Here is a 20,418-nt window from a genome sequence, read left to right as displayed (position 1 = left end):
GATCACCATAGCAAATATAATAATAATGCAAATGTTTGAATTGTGAGAATTGTCAAAATGTGACAGAGATACGAAGTGAAACCATGCTGCTGGAAAAAAAATGGCACCAACAGACTTGCTCAAAACAGGGTAGCCACAAACCTTCAAGTTGTAAAGCAATATAGTATACGTGAAGCTCAGTGAAGCAAAGCACGATACAGTGAGGTATCCCTGTACTTAAAACCTTTGCTCTACAAAGAATTTAGCAGCAATCTTAATGTTTTGTTTACATTTAGAATAGTGTTATTCATACTAGCATATTTAAGACCCTTTTTCTAAGACACAACAGCCAGTTCAATAGAAGGTAATCTCAAGGTGAAGCAAAAGTAGTTTAGGAGGAATGTGCTGTGTTTGAACGCATCTTATTGATCAAGTCCACCCCAAAAATAAATGAATGAATGCATACACACATTAGTAAAAGTTTGAAGTATTATGTTAGTACAAAAGATAATTAGCAATTACATTTTTTTCAGTTTCTTTTTTCACTTTTTGTTTTTTTGAGACAAAAGTCTCATTCTCTCTCCCAGGCTGGTATGCAGTGGCATGATCTTGGCTCACTGCAACCTTCACCTGCCTGGTTCAAGCGATCCTCCTGCTTCAGCCTCCAAGTAGCTGGGACTGTAGGCACGTGTCACCATACCTGGCAAATTTTTGTGTTTTTAGTAAAGGCTGGGTTTCCCCATGTTGGCTAGGCTGGTTTTGAACTCCTGGGCTCAAGAGATCCACCCTCCTCAGCTCCCAAAGTGCTGAGATTACATTTGTGAGCCACTGCACCCAACCTTTCACTTTCAGGTTTGATTTTGTGCATCTCCAGAAATGCTGGCCATATTCTTTGGCAGGAGTGTTTAGTTAGTATTGTCTTTGGCTACCTTATTTTTCTTCAGTAATAATGAAGGAATGGAGGTTCAAACTGTTGTAGCTCAGAAAGGTGCATTTGACAAGAGGCAGTCGGAGTCCCACTGCTCCCCTTCCCCCACCTCTTAACATTTCTCTGACTTTCTTACTATAGCTCCCACTCCCTCTCCTATTCTTGTTTGTTCATTTGCAATTTTAAGATATGCATTTATTAATCTATAAAAGCTGTGCTTGGGATTTGAGAGCAGGTAGTGATGTTACTGATCAGAAACCATGGCAAAAAAAAATATTTAGTGAGGAACACAGGAAAAGGGAGCAGAGAGTAAAGAAGGGACTAGTTTGGGAGTTTAGCTGAGTGATAGCTAAGGTCTTTCTGAAGTAGAATTGTAAAATAGTAGATCTGGAAGTGAGCAAAGAACGCTAACATTATGCAGCCCTCTCCTATTGCATATAAAGAAAATGAGGGCCAGATCAATTGATTTGTCTTAAATGTGCAAGTCCATGACAGGTGCTCCACCCACCCATTTCAAATTCTTTGCTCATAAGGTTGAATCTTTTCTCTCTTTTATTAAATTTTTCTCTCAAGAAAATATGTATAACATAATGTCGCATATTAGATACTGTGTGTGAAAGTGTCTCGCACATTGTAAGTAGGAAAAAAATTAGTTGACTCCATTAGCTGACTAATTCTTCACTAGGTGAAGTTCAGTCAGGGTTAGCAGCACATTTTGTATTCCTTATATAAGAGGCCTCTGAAGGCAGAACAGATTAATCCGTACCTAGCATAATGCCTCCCTAGCCTCTAGGATGTACTTAAAAATGATTACATGATGAATTATACATGTTAATTATACTTCAGATTCTCTTTCAATAAGATAAGGGCTTTGAAATTAATTTTCTAGTGTTCATTAATATGAATTTGTGCTGGGACATGTATTCACGGTGAGGTGCTTTTGCGACTGTGACTGGGTTTGGAAGTGTATCACAACACAAGATCAATTGTCCAAGACACAGATTTCAGCTCTGTTTACATGTTAACTCGATTCCAAAACTATGTCTGACCATAGAAGTAAAAAAAAAAAAATAAACAAAAAAAAAAAAACAGAAAAGCAAATTCAAGCATGTTCTGTCACCCTAAATAAGAACTGAAAAGATGAATGTTAACCAGGTTGCTTATGAATATACATTCTCTAATGTGGTGCTCTTTACAGTTGGGTATATGAAAACTGTCCAGTGGGTATGGGAGAACACAGATAGCTTAAAGGGAATCAATTTCCAGAAACTCATCTTCTGTATGTACTTCTCCCTAGAATGGATCTACCTTTGAATTCTCTTGTGGTCAAGCCTTCAGGCTATTTCTCCTTTTGCACCTCTGCTTAACAATGCCCTTTGCCACTTAAGGGGAAAAAACAAAAACAAAAACAAAAACACCTCACTTATAACCTTATTTGGTACATCGCAAGGTGTAAGACCCCCACTGGTCGGGAGGGGGCAAAAAAAGAGTCAATTCCAAATACTAGTTTTGGAGAAGCTTCCTATAGTGAGAAATAGTGCGGTTTTTCAATATTATTTTAAGGCATAGACAAGACAATAAAAGTTGAAGACCGCTGCAAAGTATTTTGAGCTTTTCTAACCGTTTTTATATTCATCTATTAACTGGTTTTATCATTAATTTTTGACCAATGTCTTTTTTAAACATGCTTTTTCTCTGATAACACTGCCAGAGTGGTACATATTTAATTCTATACTTAACAGTATAGAATTATCTGTTCTTGATCTTGATCTCAGTGTCTGCTTGATCTCAGTGTCTGCATGAGAGCCAGCATAGCATTTGAAAGAGGGAATTGTGGTATGGATGGTGTCATAATTCTTTCTGAGTACAAATTCCACTGCGGTCACTGTCAGTTTCACTGAAAGTGGAAGCTGTGATATCCTCCATACTTTTCATAATGATTCAGGGACCGCAGAGAAAAAAATTAATTGGAGTTTAGAGATTATTGAACTAAAATACACAGATTCCATCAACTGTGCAAAATATGTTGGAGAGAGAAAGAGAGAGACTCACGGTTACACAATGCATGGTAATGTAGAAAAGCTTCAGAGAACCCTGTGTGGGCTGGCGATGACGGCGCTAAAGCCTTGAATAAAATTGCATTTTATCTTCTCTGAGAAGCAACCAAAAGTAAGGAACAAAGACTTAAAAGTAAATTTAGACCAGAATACGTTTACCTCTGTAATTTAAGCAATTTCCTTTGCTTTTTCATTCTTAAAAATGATGATCTTCAAATTCAAGGAGTCGTTCTATCCTGGTTAGTGTCAAGAGAGGTGTATGATTGTTATCTGGCTCCGGGGTTAAGTTACAGAAATTGCAGTTAGATAAAAGATTGGTAAGCTTGCAAAGCAGTGATTTTTTTAACCAAGGCTTCCAATCAGAGTTACATGTGGAGCATTCAGAAATATTCACGCATTTTCCTCATCCAAGGAGCTGATTTGGTAGATCTAGGACAGGGCACAATAATCAGTGTTTTAAAAAATTCCTCAGTCGATTCTTGTGTGCACTGTCACATGTTTAGATAAGACCACTGTGGTGAAAGACTCTTTGACCTAGGAACTGACCCTGGAACGATTTCTTAAAATCCATCTGTGGGTATATCATCATTCTTTGCTAGCTATCTGCTTTTCTCTTGCACCCTGGAGTACTGGTTTCCTTGGGCTGCTGTAACAAATTACCACAAACTTGGTGTCTTAAAAAACAGAAATGCATTCTCACAATTGCAGAGGCCAGAAGTCTGAAATCAAGAGGTCGACAGGGCTTTTCACCCTCTGGAGGGTCCAGGAGAAAAATCTCTTCCTCGCCTCTTCTAACCTCTGGTGGTCGCCAGCATTCTTTGAGTTATGTGTGTATTACTCTAATTTCCATATTCCTCTTCATGTCGCCTTCTTTTCTGTCTTTCTTAAATCTCCGTCTGCCTTCTTCTATAAAGACACTTGTGATTGCATTTAGAGCCCACCCACGTACGTTCCCCATCTCAAGTTCTTTAACTTAATCACATCTTTAAAGTTTTTGCCATATAAGGTAACATTCACAAGTTCTAGAGAATGGGACCTGGACATCTTTGTGGGGGGCATTCTTCTTCAGCCTTTCACAGTGAGTTTTCGCTTCACTGTATGTATTGATGTGGGCTGTCCTGTCCCGTTAAAGTCCATGTGGTAACTTGCCCCCCTTATCTCTAACTACCAGTCCATAGCAATGTTTCCTCACAAACCCTGCCGTCTTGGGGCCAGGCCAGATAACCCCTGGCAGAGCTGCAGATAAGCAGATAAGTTGTTTTTCTGAGCCGTAGACTATGCCTCCAGTTTTAACCATTTTCATGACAAATGCCTTTGGTCCTAAATGGACTGAGAGTATAGGATCAGTGCAGCCAGCCCATCTTCCTCTGTGACAAAGGCACTTCAAGCATGTGTCCTAGCAACGGTGGCTCTTTAAAGCTCATCTTTTAAGAATAGAACATTACCAGATTATTTGAATATATTCTAAGAGACGCACAAGTCTTATTATCTTTTCAAATGGGCTCTGACTTTGGCCAGGCATGTATGATGCCATAAGGTTTGGTCTTAGGAGGAGAGAATGTAGTTAGTTGATATAAACATGAAGTGTTATTTACTTGAGTCAGTGTTTGTGACAACCAGCTATGGGACGTGGAGAGAAGTTAATTAACTTGGGATTTCATTTCCTCATCCTTGTAAGGAAACCTCTGTTTCGTGATCTCCGAGTTCAGTTCTGAAATCCCATTCTGTTGGTTCTTCCCTTACCATCAGAAAGGAGAAACAGGTGCTAGTACAGATGCATTTTAGAGAAGATGGCAAGAACCTCATGAATGAAGACCCTGCTGAAGCTTCAGTTGATGAATATTCAATGGCATTAATTTGTTCTATTGTTTAAGTTTCTCTAGTAGTCCTGAATTAGTCACATACAAATTGGGGAGCCCGCAAAGTTCAGTGCTACTGCTCATTAATACCCACCTCCCCGCAACCCTCCAGTCCACTGGGCTTCAGAGATGGGCCGAGTCATAGAACTTTATCTCCTAGCCACACAGATCGGTCCATGGGAAGGATGAGGAACTAAACCTCTCCTGGGGCCTTTCATACTGGAGCTGGGAGAAAGAACTAGTTTGTTGTTGTTACTATTGAGAGAGCCAAGCTGTGAAAAGGTGTTGCTTATTTTGGATGCGTTTCTTGTTAGTGGAGAAACAAGGACTGGAGTTGGTTGGAGTAGAAAGAGGAGAATTGAGATGAGAGAGAAATTCCTGGACCCCTGAGGCTACTACATGCATACTTTTTTATGATCTGACTACATTAATTATTAGACCTCCTTACCCTTAAGGCAGTGTTTAGGTATTTGGCATTTGAAAGTAAAAGAAATCTTAACTAATCTGTAGGATTTTCATATGGAGAAATCAGAGCAGGATTAATCAAGAGTTATATAGGTGTAACCACAGCTACTCAGAAGGCTAAGGCAGGAGGATCCCTTGAGCCCAGGATTTTGAGGCTGTAGTGAGCTATGACTGCACCACTGTACTCCAGCCTGGGCAACTAAGCAAGACCCTGTCTCAAAAAAGAAAAAATTATATAATATCTATTAATATTTTCATGTACAGCAGCAGAACAAAGAAGTTGAAGAGATTAACTAGACTGGTGGAAGTGAGAGACCATGACGTCTAGGCTACACGGGAAAGGAAGTAATGACTGTCAGGCTAGAGATAAAGAAGAATCAAGGGAATTCATTTCTTAACTAGGCTGAGTAGATAAAAAGATGGGAAGTTGTGTAGAGAGTGTATTTAAGTTTTGAATGCATTTGTAAAGTGTCTTCCTTTTATTAAGAAAAACAGTGAATCGTGATAAAGCACTACAAAGAATGAGGAAAATTCTTTTGCAATTTTGCAATTGGAAAGAATAGGGATGACATGCACTGTTTGGATTCGGCATGCTACAATAAAAAAAAAAATCTATTCTATGTTATTTACACAATGAGAGGACTTGATCTGCACTACTGCAAGTCTGTGGAATTCGGCAAGATGCTTTGTAATAGATTATCTTCATGAGCTATCTGGCTGACTGAATAGCAAGAATTTTTAAATTTAGAATTCTACTTCTCTTTAAGCAAAATATTCTTGAGGGCAAAAGTATTGGAAAAAATTTGTGCTAGAACAGGAATGAATGTATTAGAAAAATTTTAGATGTTTAGCTGTCATTTCAACCATCTACCTTTATGAAGAGATTTTTAAAAAATCTTTGCCACATTGTGAATTACTCTGGATAATATTGAGTATGATAGTAGTATCTAAAGAAACTTTAATGATCTCTTTTCATTAGTAGTTTCTCAGCCCAGTGTTACTTGTGGGTTCAAAATGGCGCATGCAAGTAATAAAATTCATTTAAAAGGCGTTTGTCCAACAAAAGCCCTACTGAGACTTGAGCTAGAATTCAGCTTTCTCTGCGTTTCCATAGGTGTTCAGCCTCCTGAGACATTAACTGTATCATAGATTGGAGCTCTTCAGTAAACCTGAGTTCTTCAAAACGAATACCCAATTTATAGCATGGTCTTTGTGCCTCAGTATACTCCGTATTTTAATTGTGTGTTCTATCCCTTTTGTGTTTGAGAATACATACCATGTCCTGAAAAATAAAAAATGTGACCTGGTTTTTATTAGCTACTGTAATTTTTCAGTAGTTGAATTGACCATTGCAGCCACAATGGAGAATTTTTATGAAGTTTGTCAAGATACTGGCTAAGAATACATGTATTGAGTCATAAATAATATAAAATCTGCATCTTAAATAAATTTACACTGAATTTGGAAGTATTTTGCTGAAAAGTGAATTCACTATTGGTGTGCAGGGTTTGCTTACACACATGTAAACGCTTGAGTGAGACAATGTTAAGGGCCAAAGGATAGAAATACAAGGCAATTCTGCTCTGCTGTGCTGCTTGGACAACTTTCTGAACCTGCCTTTTCTTGTTTGAAAGATAAGAGGTTAGATGACATATGATCCCCCTTTTTTCTGTCTCAGAGTAAATGAAGTCTTGGCTAAGCCTTCAAGTTCTAATTGATCCAAGTCATTCTTTGAGGAAAAATGTTCCAACATCATCATAATATTGTTATGCATACAGTTTTTTTGTTGAATATAATTTGCTCTTGTGGTTTTGTATCTTAGAAATGCATTTGTGTGTTCCTTATAACATCTTACTTAAAATTTAAAAGTAAAGCCAGACACTGGTATGTGCCTGTAGTCCCAGCTGTTCAGGAAGCTGAGGCAGGAGGATCACTTGAGCCCTGGAGTTTGAAGCTGTTGTCACTATCATCATGATTGTGAATAGCCACTCCACTGTAGCCCGGGCAACATAGCAAGACCCTATCTCTTAAAAAAATGCTTCTTGGTAGTTGGTATAGTGGAACAAGCTGACTACAAGGACCTTTGTAATGCTAAAGCTGGGAGAATCAGGGTGGCAGTCTTGTGCTGACTTAACTATACCATTATTGTTACCAAGGGTCTAAAGAAGCTTTCTGTCCAAGCTGCCACAACCACACACACACCACAATGTAATACTTAACTGTAAGGCAGAATTGTAATGTTTCATTGGTAATAAAAACTGCTTAAGTCAGTGGTATGGAAACTCTAAAACAGTTCTAAGATGCTTTTCCATGTCTGGCTTCAGTTCCCCTACCATGTATCTTACTCTTTAATTTGCCATGAAAACAATTCTATTTCTTTCAGTAATGAAAAACGAAAAAAAAAAAAAAAAAAAAGGGCGGCCAGGCACGGTGGCTCACACCTGTAATCCCAGCACTTTGGGAGGGTGAGGTGGGCGGATCATCTGAGAACAGGAGTTCAAGACCAGTCTGGCGAACATGGTGAAACTCCGTCTCTACTAAAAATACAGAAATTAGCCAGGTGTGGTGGCAGTGCACACCTGCAATCCCAGCTACTTGGGACACTGAGGCAAGAGAATCACTTGAACCCAGGAGGCAGAGGTTGCAGTGAGCCAAGATTGTGCCATTGCACTCCAGCCTGGGCAACAGAGTGAGACTCAGACTGACAAAAAGAAGAAAAGAAAAATGTATGAGTACTCCACTGGCCAACTGAGTGAAACTACAAGACCATATTTTCAATATGAGAAATAGCATGCACAGTGTAATTTTAATCACATCCTAATATGGTACGATAGCGAAATGTAGTACAGTACTGTGCCTTACTGATAAAAGACAGTTTTAACTTTGTGAAAGTCTCTTTGTTTCATGAAACGTTCACCCAATGCTCATTTGCCTCTCCATGTATTCACCTTTCTAAAGCCAAGATGGCTGACGGGGGAGCTTCGCGCCTATCCTGTTAGGAAGGAATTACTTGGTCATTTGCTGAATTCAAAATGTGGAACAGAATGGAAAGAATAATTTGATCTCATTTTCTCTCTTTACAGGCTCTGTACAACTCAATCAAGAATGAGAAGCTTGAATGGGCAGTGTAAGTGTGCTGGACTTCAGCCTTTTAATAATGAACTACTCACTTTTTTCCTACTGTCTTTATGCCTTGGAAGTGATCTTAAAGGAGGATTAAATATGCATTGCCAATTCTCATTTTACACCAAGTGTCTTACTTTGGTTTTATACAAGTAAACTCAGATACAAGTAAAACCTACTTTGGTTTTATACAAGTAAACTCAGATACAAGTAAAACCTACTTTGGTTTTACACGGGTAAAACCAGAGTATACTGTGGTTTTTTTGGTACTCAGTGTGTTCCTATTCTGTTTTTAAAATGATTGCTGTACCTGTAGGTAATTAATTATCTTTTAAATTTACCTTTTAAAAAGTAGCAGTCTAAAAGAAAAATATGCTGGTGAATAGCATGTATTCCAAAATTTAATACAAATGGTTTTGGTATCACCCACTCATTTTAATTATCCCCTTTCTATCATCATAGATCATGGCTTCCCAGGTTTATTTCCTATGGTACTAATCATACTGGGACATTGATAGATACTAAGCACAAAACAACAACAGCAGCAACAAAAAAGGTTCTGTGAATAGAATAAGCTTGGGAGATGATGGATTGAATAAAGCTATTTTATTTAAACTACAGAACTTCTAGGAGCTTATCCAATGCCAGTGTGTGTTATCAGTCCCCAAGAGAGGAATAGAACGTGTAGTATTTCCTGACTCTCTTTGACAGTAAAATGTAGTGTTTCAGGGTACATACTTTGGGATATGCTATTAAAGATGAGCTACATCTAAGTCTACGTAGAACAATACCACTCTTGTTAAAATTTCGCTAATCAATATAGCTGTTCAAAGTTTTAATTTTTTAAAAAATTATGGAAGAATATGAAATTTTTAATCACATTACCAGAAAATTAGTTCAAAATGTGTTTTTTGTAATTACAGCTTCGTGGATTTTATTTTTTGCTTTTACTAAGTATTCATAAGTATTGTTTTACCACATGACCTAACACAGCCTTCTACAATGAACTCGGGTTTACAGAATCATAACTTGGGAGATAAAACTTGTTCTATCATCGGCACATTGGAGGAACATGGGTTAGTAGTTGACTGTGTATTACATACAATGTGCGGGAATGAATTTTTAAAGTATCAGCACCACTTGAATTCCTTCCACTCACTGTAGAGTCATATGGTACTATTGCAAGTTAGGGAGTCAAAAGTTAAGAATTTAATATTTGCATATATGTATATATATATGGCTTATGTGTCTGTATGTATATACATGATGAGACTCATTTAAAGGCAGCGTTCCATTTCAGGGAAAACAGATTATTAAGAATTCATGGTCTGCTATCAAAGGTGATCATTCTTCTTTGGGCTTATTTCTCATGAACAAAAGTGGGTTTCATAGAAAAATTTTTTGAAGGATATAGTCAGAATCTTGCTGAAATGCAAAAAGGACATCCTGACATATGCAGAATATGCAGTCTAGAGAAAATAAATAAAAATGGCATCATTGTATTCACTCTGGGCAAGAGAATACATTGAAAATTCTTTTATGAAGTTATTTTAAAAAACAAATACATATACTCTTGAGGACCTCTTTTGTAAATCTAGCTTTTTTTTTAATTTGTTACAGCAGATTTTATTTATTCATTTATGGGTAGTCAGAGTTGGATGCAAGAAAGCTGTATCTTGCGTGTGATCCAAGGGTGGAGGGGCGGGAGTTTATCCAGTAGCTGGCTTCTTCTGTGGCCCTCTTGTGAAGTTAGCAGAGCATCTTATTCAGAAGCCTGGATTTCAGAGTCAGATAAATTCTGACGTGAATTACAACTTTTTCATGTAGTAGCTGGTTCACTGACCAAGTTAACCTGTAGCCCTCAGTTTCCTCTTTTGCAAGACTGAGCAATTATTGAGCCTTGTGTAACCTTCCGGATGACACTGTGAAATGTTCGAAAACACTGAACATAAAGCAAGTTGCTCTTCAGTTGATGCCTGATGCTGTAGCTTTCAAAGCCTCAATTTCTTTTTCTTTTGTCTTTTTTTGTTTGTCTCTCTTGTTCATATGCATATACATGTACTACATTTTTATACTTTATCAAGAATTAGAAGAAGACACTATAGTGGTTGTCATATAATTAACTTTCTGTCTTCACCTATAAAATGAAGGAATTGGATGAAATGATCACAAGTATTTTTTCTACTTCTAATATTCTGTAAATTTCTGAGTTTTATCATATATCAATGTTTCCTCCTGTGGAAAAAGTACTACTCTCTCAAGCAGATATAAAACAAAGGGATTATGGGAACCTAAGTCTTGGAATAAATGCTAGCTCAAACCAAATTAAACAGATCTGTAACCAGCCTGTTCAATCGATGTCCATCTTGAATTCCTGCAGGAGAAATTTGAATTTAAAAATCTGACGTACATCTTGAATTTCTGTAGGAAATAAATGACCAATACCCCAATTTATTAAATCACTGAGTCTTATTTTTATCTTAAAGCACCTTTTAACATCAAAAACTGGTGTTTTTTATTTAGAACACACTTCAGAGAACCCTGACATATAACAACATATGTGATCCTTTAGAAAAGGAACTAAGCAGCCGAGCACGGTGGCTCACACCTGTAATCCTAACACTTTGGGAGGCTGAGGAGCACGGATCACTTGAGGTCAGGAGTTCGAGACCAGCCTGGCCAAAATGGTGAAACCTCATCTCTACCAAAAATATAAAAATTAGCTGGGCATGGTTTCGTGCAGTTGTAATCCCAGCTACTCGGGAGGCTGAGGCAGGAGTATTGCTTGAACCCAAGAAGAAGAGGTTGCAGTGAGCCGAGATCGTGCCACTACACTTCTGCCTGGGTGACAGAGTGAGACTTGGTCTCAAAAAAAAAAAAAAAAAAGAACCAAGCTTTTTCCTTCATAAATGTGTACGTACATGGATATAATTATTTATGACACTGTGCTCTCCCGGTTCTCCCATGCCTCCCTAACTACACTTTTTCTCTGACCCATTTTCCTCATATTATCCCTTAGTGTGAGATGGACACTTAGAATTGTCTTCTTCCAGTGTAGCCTCCTCCTCAGCAATTGCAATTCACTCTTAAAACTTCTTCTGCCATTCTCTAAAAAGTCTTCCTATATATATACAGCTCTGACCTCTTTCCCAAGTTTCAATTCAGTGTTTGCATTTTCCTGCAGGATGTTTCTGCTGGCGCTTAGCACTCATCGTCTGTCTCCAAACTTGGTCGTGTGTGCTCCATTTCTATTAATGACACCAGCATTTCCGGCTTACCTGGATTTTAGCCTTTACATCATCTTTGACACCCTCCCACTCCACCACTTCCAACCCCTGCAGAAATGGCTCCAAACAGCATCTTTCCTCTTCACTCCTGCCATTCTTTTGTTATTCAGGCACTTATATTGTTTGCCTTCTTAACAAGGGCTTCCATCTCTAGTCTTTCCTGTACTTCAACCTCTGTGAGGTTCCCATGTGCTGTAAAACTTTAATTAGGCCATTCACATTCTGCCAGTTACTGATTTTGTTCTCCATTCTTGTCTTCACACAGCCCCCATTTCAACTAGGCTCATAGTAGGTATAGCTACCCATGCTAGTCCCATCACTGCCTGCCTTTTTGCCAGTGTTCGTGAAGTCACCTCTGCTGGGAACCTGTGTCCCATAATCTTTTTATGTTCAAAGCCTACCATCCTTCACAGTCCAGCTCCTATTCCATCTGTTTTCTTGAAGTTTTTTCTGATCTTGCTAACCAGAAGTATGATCCCAGCCTTAAGCTTCCATTTTACTTTATCCGATGACACCAGCAGTTTCTACACGCCATTATGGTTGTTTGTAGTAATGTACCGTTAGATTGTAAGCTCTTTAAGGAAATGATACGTGTCTGGATTTGCCCCTTTATCTCCTCTGTTGCTGATCATAGTGTTTTTATGTAATGAAGCCTCCGTAAAAGGCTATAGAAAGGATGTTAATGGTATTGAAGGAACCGCATTTCTTAAAAGATAAGCCTACAAGTGGGTAGTTTAGAAAATAGTTACAGGAAAGATAGTGGTGCTGCAAAATTTATAGGATAATGCATAGAAGACTTGCACAGGAGGCATCTTGATGTGGATGTTAGAACCTTAGAGGAAATCACGGGAGAATTGTTGAATGTTAGAACCAGAGAATGTTATAACTGTTATAAACCTTACAGGTTTTTATATCATTGGTTTTCTGACTGGGTTCAGTGTAACCTTGGGTTACAGGGAGATGTCTTGGGGCCTTGCCTGGGGGTGTGAGTGAGGGGAAAGAGGAAAATTGATGGGGACCCGTTTCTGCTTCCCATAAGTATTATGCCTAGTTCAACTGATGAAAACAGCTCCGCTTTTATCTCTTTTGCATACATGTACAGGGTTCTGTTTAATATTTTTAAGGTATATGTTCTTTAAAAAAATTTTTTGAAAGGTACTTATCTAGTCCAGTGTTCTTACTTTATATATGAGGAAAATTAAGTCAAGTAGTGTTCATCAGTAGGTCCAAAGTCCAGTATAGTGGGAAAGCCAGGATTGTTCCCGCTGTTATGGCCTCCTATGGCACCACCATGCTGCCTGGCATCTCTGTACCCACACAGTCTTACAGAGTCTTTGAAGAGCAGGGATTGAGTCTGAATGTTTCTATGCCAGCCTTTGATACAGTGCACATTAAGAGAATTTTATATCCATTTGCTCGTCTCATTAAACGCTCATAGAATTACTAGAGTTTTCCCCTTAAGCCAGTTAGTAGCAAGGATCATTTATTTATTCACCTATTCCACAATCTCTACCTAGCTTCTCCTGTGCCTGGCCCAGTGCTGTGCCCTAGATACAAATATGAATGAAACACAGATCCTTGCCTAATGAGAACACAACATGAGATTAAGGGGAGAGGGAGGACTTTACAAAGATGCAAATGCAGAAATTGTAATGAAGAGAGCAATGAGTCAGATTGAGTTGTGGAAGGTCTCAGCTGCTTCATACAGGACCATGACCATTTGTCTTTCCAAGTTCTTTTGCTCAATTGTTTATTATTAATGAAGCATCTATTTGTTGAACTATTTGCACCATGCAGCCTGCTGATAATTTGGGGAGAACAAAAGTATACAAGGCATTGAGGCATTTTTCTTGGCTTTAAGAAATTTCCAGTCTAAGTGATAAACAAAATGAGTAATTACTCTTTCTGAAGGTGGGAATGGCGTAGGATGAGGTGAATTGAGGTGGATATGGGAATTTATATCTTATTTTGGAATTGTTTAAAATGTATCTGCATGAGGATCTTCAGAAAATACAACAATTAACACAAACAGGAAAATAAGTTCAGTATTGTCTGTTAGGAAAATTAATGTTCTTCTCTCCCATCCTTTGACTTTCATGTTTATTGCTGCTTTCTACAACAGTGTTTACAAATTGTAACAGATCTCTCCTGTTTTAGTCTGTTCTTGCACTGCTATAAAGCAGTACCTAAGACTGGGTAATTTATGAAGAAAAGAGGTTTAATTGGTACACAGTCTGCAGGCTGTGCAGGAAGTATGATGCTAGCATCTGCTCAGCTTCTGGGGAAGCTTCAGGAAACTTTCAATCATGACGGGAGGCAAAGGGGGAGTCGGCACTTTACATGGCCAGAGCAGGGTGGGTTGGGAGTGCCACACAGTTTTTAAACAACCATATCTCACAATAACTTACTCACTTTCATGAGAGCATCACCAAAGGGGGTAATCTTCCCCCACGATCCAATCACCTACCGCCAGATCCCACCTGCAACAGTGGGGATTACAATTGAACATTAGATTTGTGGGGGGCACACATCCAAACCATATCCTTCCATCCCTGGCCCCTCCGAAATCTCATGTCCTTCTCACATTGCAAAATACAATCATGCCTTTCCAACAGTCCCTCAAAATCTTAACTCATTCCAGCATTAACTCAAAGTCTTATCTGAGACAAGGCTAGTCCCTTGTACCTATGAGCGTGTAAAATTAAAAACAAATTAGTTACTCCCAAGATACAATGGAGGTACGGGCATTGGCTAAATACTCCTGTTCCAAAAGGAAGAAAGCAGACAAAGAAAGGGGCTACAGGCCCTGTGCAAGTCCAAAACCCCAGCAGGGTAGTCATTAAATCTTAAAGCTCCATATTAACCTGCTTTGACGCCATTTCTTATATTCAGGGCACACTGGTGTGAGGAATAGGCTTCCAAGGCCTTGGGCAGCTCTGCCCCTGTGGCTCTTCCAGAGTTCAGCACCCACCGTTGCTCTCACGGGCTGGCGTTGAGTGCCTATGGCTTTTCCAGGTGCAGGGTGCAAACTGCTGGGGGCTCTACCATTCTGGGGTTTGGAGGATGGTGGCCCTCTTCTCACAGCACCACTAAGTGACCCAGTGGGGACTCTTTGTGGGGTACCAACCCCACATTTCCCTTCTGCACTCCCTTAATAGAGGTTCTCCGTAAGAGTTCCACCCCTGCAGCAGATGTCTGCCTGGACATCCAGGCTTTTCCATACATTCTCTGACATCTAGGCAGAGGCTCCCAAACCTTAACTGTTGTAGTCTGCATACCCATAGGCTTAAGACCATGTGGAAGCCACTAAGGCTTATGGCTTGCACTCTCTGGAGTGACAGCTTGAGCTGTACCTTGGCTCTTTTAGCCACAGCTGTTGCTAGAGTGACTGGGATGCAGGGAGTAGTGCAGGTCAGTGAAACTTTCTTGGGACTGGCCCATGAAACCATTGTTCTCTCCTAGGCCTCCAAGCCTGTGATAGGAGGGGCTGCTGCGAAGGTCTCTGAAATGCCTTTGAGGCATTTTCCCCATTTTCTTGCTGTCAGCACTTGCCTGCCTTTTAGTTATGCAAATGTCTTCAGCCTGCTGCAAATTTTCACATGGCCAGGCTGCAAATTTTCCAAACTTTTAGATGTAAGTTCCAGTTTTATGTCATTTATTTGCTCGCACATATTAGCTTAGGTTGTTAGAAGCAGGCGGGTTACCTCTTTAATGCTTTGCTGCTTAGAAACTTCTTCTGCCAGATACCCTAAATTATCACTCTAAAGTTCAAAGTTCCACAGATCCCTGGGGCAGGGGCACAGTGTCTCCAGGTCCTTTGCTTTCGCATAACAAACATAACCTTTGCTGTAGTTCCCAGTAAGTTCCTCATATCCATCTGATACCTCCTCAGCCTGGACTTTATTGTCCATATCACTATCAGCATTTTGGTCACAACAGTTGAACAAGCCTCTAGGAAGTTTCAAACTTTTACTCATTTCCTGTCATTTTCTGAGCCATCCATACTCTTCCAGCTTCTGCCCATTATCCAGTTCCCAAAGTTGCTTCCACATTTTTAGGTATTGTTATAAGAGTGCCCCACTTCTCGGGACCAATTTTTCTCAATTTGTCTCTTCAGGCACTGCCATAAAGGATACCTGAGACTGGGTAGTTTAAATAAAAAGAGGTTTAATTGGCTCATGGTTCTGCAAGCTATACAGGAAGCATCATGCTGGCATGTGCTCAGCTTCTGGGGAGGCCTCAGGAAACTTTAAATCACAGCAGGAGGTGAAGGGAGAGCTGGCATTTCACATGGCCAGAGCAAGAGGAAGAGAGAGAGGGGGCAGGTGCCCCACACCTTTAAACAACCAGATCTCATGCTAACTCACTCACTCACTATCATGAGAACAGCATCAAAGGGGGTAATGCCTTTATGATCCAGCCACCTCCCACCAGGCCCCACCTTCAGCGTTGGGGATTACAATTCGGCATGAGATTGGAGCAGGGACACAGATCCAAACCATATCACTGTCTTATATGGGTTTAAAAAAAAAAAAAATCATGTCTTGCCTCATTTTAATAAAGTCAGCAAGAAAACAGTTTTAAATAATGAACTTCTGGGTTCCCCCTTTGCTCGTGCTCCCTCGGTGTTTTAGTTACAGCAGCATTGGCCTTGCTCGTCATTTAGCACATTTGTTCTTTTTAACTCTGGATAAGCATTTTACAACTTTGCATCATGGAATAACCTTTGCTGCCATTTCATGTTGCCCTACAACTCATTTTATAACAAGAACAGTTTAAAACATTAGCTGTATTTGCTAATAAGTTTCCTGTCTGCCCTCACATATTCAATTGTCCTGGCTAATTAGGTGAGGTGGTAGCACGTTGGTATCTTTCTGTCCTTCCAGTCATGTGTTATGATAGCCCTGAGCTTTAGAAAGTTTGATTTTAAATACCAGCACTTTGTAGTTTGGCTTTTCTTTTCCTTGTTGCAAATTTAAATCATGACGGGTCTTTTCGGGAAATCAGTGCTGCCTGTTTGTTGGCTGATTTGCTGAAATTAGGAAGTAGAGAAAACTTTCCAAATATGTCCTCCCACTTCTTTGCCGTTATGTTTAACACTGCCTGTGAAGGTGTGAGCGTGTGCATGTACATCTCTGTGTATATTCTTGGGGGATAATAGAGGCAATGGGATTACTATTACCTGTTTTTTTATGTGGGCACCTTGATTCTTCATTCGACCCAAGGGGCTAACTATGAAATTGGTAACTACTTCCAAAGTCTCTTTCCTTTGTGAATTCTTAAGAAAACTCTTTTTCCAAGAAAAGAACCCTTCTAGGGCTCTTTTACTTTGATTATTTGATTCCCTTATCATATTTCACTTAACTCAGCATTGATTCTCATTTCATTTTAGGTAATAATACATATTAATAAAAATGTAATCTCAGCTGTTTCTCTGTGGGAGATGGTAATCTCATAAGGACAAATAGTTTTATTTTCACCCAAGAGTTTTTCTATTAGTTTAGACTGATTTAGTTGTACCACCTTATACTTTTTAATATAATTTGTTGCCTTTCACTTAAGTTTTTCATAGTTTTTGTTGTAATGCTTCATTTTGTTTATTTGCCAACATTAGAATCAGCCATGAAGAAAAGTAGAAATTCTTTGTGTGTACTTTTTAGAATTGAACTTACATGCTAATGAAAAGAATACTTCCTAATTTTAGTTAAAATACTTTTTACCTTGATATAAAATTATTTGATTTTCTTGAAAAAAGATAACTCATGGTAATTTCCTTTTTTGCAATGGCTTACCATGTTAAATAACTATCCTTAATCCCTAGTGAATGTAGATATATAAAATTGTTAATCAGAGTAGTGTTTCTTAATAGTAGATGTAGATAAATGAAGGAAAACTTTCTTGCTCGAATAAGTTATTTGGGATGAAGACATTTATGAAGGAACTTTAAAATGAAAGTAATTTTCATTTTAAACTTCAAAATAGCCATCTACAGGTTGACAATCATTACTAACAAGAAAACTAAGGCAAGAAGAAGTTGCTGCTGTGCCTCTTGAAATACTAGAATGACATTCCCAGTGTCTTTGCTGTCTGTGGGACTATACTCATATTCCTAATATGGCAGATACTACAGCATACTGGACTCTTGGTAAACTAATAAGCTGGACAATGGTATAGATAAAACATATTTTAAATATATAACCAAAAATTTAATTTGAGTGTGTGCAGAGAGAGGTAAGGAGCTTGGCATTTAGGGTCATAAGTAAAGAGAACTCACCATGGAAAAATTTAACAAATTGTTTGTGTGAGATACTTAACTATAAAGAAGGAATAATGCATTCATTTATTGTTGGGAGAAACAGAAGGAATAAAACTCAGTTCCCCGTTTGAGGTGCTCATACAATTAAATGTCTTTTCTAGATACTCATTACACCTCATTGAAATACTAGAATGAGATTTGATGTTCTAACTGTCATTGCTATCTGTTTCACTCTACTCAAATTCCTAACATGGCTGATACTGCATCATGCTGGACTCTTGGTAAGATAATAATGCTAATATTAATACTGGCATAACAAACTTACAAGACAATCTATATGAAGAATAACTAAGATTAAATCTATATAGGTATAGTGATTATGTAAAGGATATTATTAGTTTGATTGTTCTATTTATATTCAGTGAAGACACCCTGACTGTAAGAAAAGAAACAAAAATGCCACAGTTAAGAAAAATTGACCATTAACTTGAAATACTAAAGAACTGAGATCACTTAATTTTGTTAGCTATTATTAGAGTTTTCTACAATAAAGTATTTTTAATTAAAAAATTGTTAGCTAAAAATGATATTGAACATGGATCAATCTTTTGGATTTTGGTATTTAAAGGAAAAGGATTTTCAGTGGTTAGAATTAGGGAAGACTTGCTGTGGTTTCAGCGTGTCCCCAGAGTTCATGTGCTGGAAACTTAATCCCCAATGCGAAAGTGTTAGGAAGTAGCACCTAATTAGAGACTGGTAGGTCATAAGGGAAAAGGGCTTTACAGTAATTAATGGATTAATGTTATCATGGGAGTGGGTTAGTTATTATGAGAGTAGTTTTGTTACAAAAGCAACTGTGATCCCCGACTTGCTCTCTTGCGCTTTCTTGACCTTCTGCCTTACTAGGTGAAGGGTAGCAAAGTACAAGAGAGCAGCTGGGGGTCAGAGAAGACCCCAGCAAGAAGGCCCTCACCAGATGCCAGCCCCTTACTTGACTTTGAACTTCCAGCCTCCAATACTGTAAGAAATAAATCTCTGTTCATTTCGAAGTATGCAGTTCTTGGAATTCTGTGATGGCAACCCAAAACACACGACGACAGAAAATTGGTACTGAGAACTAGGGCTGTTGCTATAACAATAAGCTGAAAATGTGGAAGGAGCTTGGAATTGGGTAATGCATAGAAGCTGGGACAGTTGTGAACTGAATGCTAGAAAAAGCCTAGATTGCTGCAAATGGAGCACCCCTGGCAGTTCAGTGAGGGCTTAGAACACAAGACATTTAAGGACCATCTGGAACTTCTTAAATTACATTACTTAAGTGATCATGATTGGAATGTTAGTAGAACCGTGGACAGTAAAGTCCATTTTGATGAGGTCTCAGGTAGAAATGAAGAACAAGGTGTTTGAAACTGGAGTAAAGACAGTCCTTGTTATAATGTCACAGAGAACTTGGCTGAATTGAATTCTTGCCCAAGGGCTTTACGGAATGCAGAATTTATAAGCAAGGAGCTAAGATATCTGGTGCAATAAATTTCAAAGCAAAATATTGATGGAGTTAAGTAGCTACTTTTAACCACATAGAGTAAGATATGAGAGGAATGACTTAAAGATAGAATGATAATTAAAGGAGAAGCAGAACAAAGATTTTGAAAATGTTCAGCCTGGCCTTACAAAGAATGATAAAGCATGTTTGGGAAAGCAAACCACAGTTGTGACCAAGCAACCATTTGCAAAGGATATTGATATGGATACAAGAGATCAAGACAATGGGAGAATAACCCCCAAATACATTTCAGAGATCTTTGAGGCTGCCCATTCTATCACAGTCCCAGAAGTCTAGGAGGGCAGAATGGTTTCAAGGGATGGGCCCAGGGTGCTCTCCACCAGAGCCCCCTCAGTTCTCTGTTCCCCACATTCTGGCACAGCATTCCTTGGCCACCCCAGCCGTGGTGTATGCAGGCCTAGCTACAGCTCAGCCCACTGTTCTAGGAAGTACAAGCCGTAAACCTTAGCAGCATCCACATGGTGCTAATTCTGCAGGCACACAGAATGTAAGAGCTGTAGAGGCATGGCTTTTTTTAACTAGATTTCAAACAATGTAATGGGGTATTCCATGAGAGCTGCTGGGTGGTCTGAGCCCAGCAAAGTCATAGGGTTGGGGCTACCTGAGGCCTTGGGGGCCCAGCCCCAGTTCCAGTGTTCCCAGGATTTGGGACATTAAAGGAAACTATTCTCCAGCTTTAAGTCTTAATGTTGTTTTCCCTATTTGGTTTTAGAGTTGGGTTTTGTTAATTCTTTCTTCTTGCCTATATCTCCCTTTTGGAATGGGAGCGTCTATATCTGTCTCACCATAGTATTTGAAGTAGATAACTTGTTTTGATTTCACAGGCCCACAGCTGGTGGGGAATTTGCCTAAGGATGAATCATGCCTCGAATTGACTTGTATCTGACTTGTATCTTGACT

The 20,418-nt window shown here is 39.0% G+C and overlaps 1 protein-coding gene across 3 annotated transcripts in view; it reads left to right on the top strand.

The window, feature by feature from the left end:
- Window positions 1-20,418, top strand: part of PSD3 (pleckstrin and Sec7 domain containing 3) — a 559,261-nt gene that overhangs the window by 432,604 nt on the left and 106,239 nt on the right. For all 3 annotated transcript variants that reach the window (XM_025393705.1, XM_025393706.1, XM_025393707.1), the window contains one exon: window positions 8,372-8,415. In XM_025393705.1, the coding sequence (XP_025249490.1) occupies window positions 8,372-8,415 (44 nt within the window). The remainder of the gene's footprint in view (window positions 1-8,371; window positions 8,416-20,418) is intronic.

The sequence above is a fragment of the Theropithecus gelada genome, chromosome 8 (assembly GCF_003255815.1).
Source record: "Theropithecus gelada isolate Dixy chromosome 8, Tgel_1.0, whole genome shotgun sequence".
NCBI lineage: Eukaryota > Metazoa > Chordata > Mammalia > Primates > Cercopithecidae > Theropithecus > Theropithecus gelada.
This window is presented reverse-complemented; position numbering and strand designations above follow the sequence as displayed.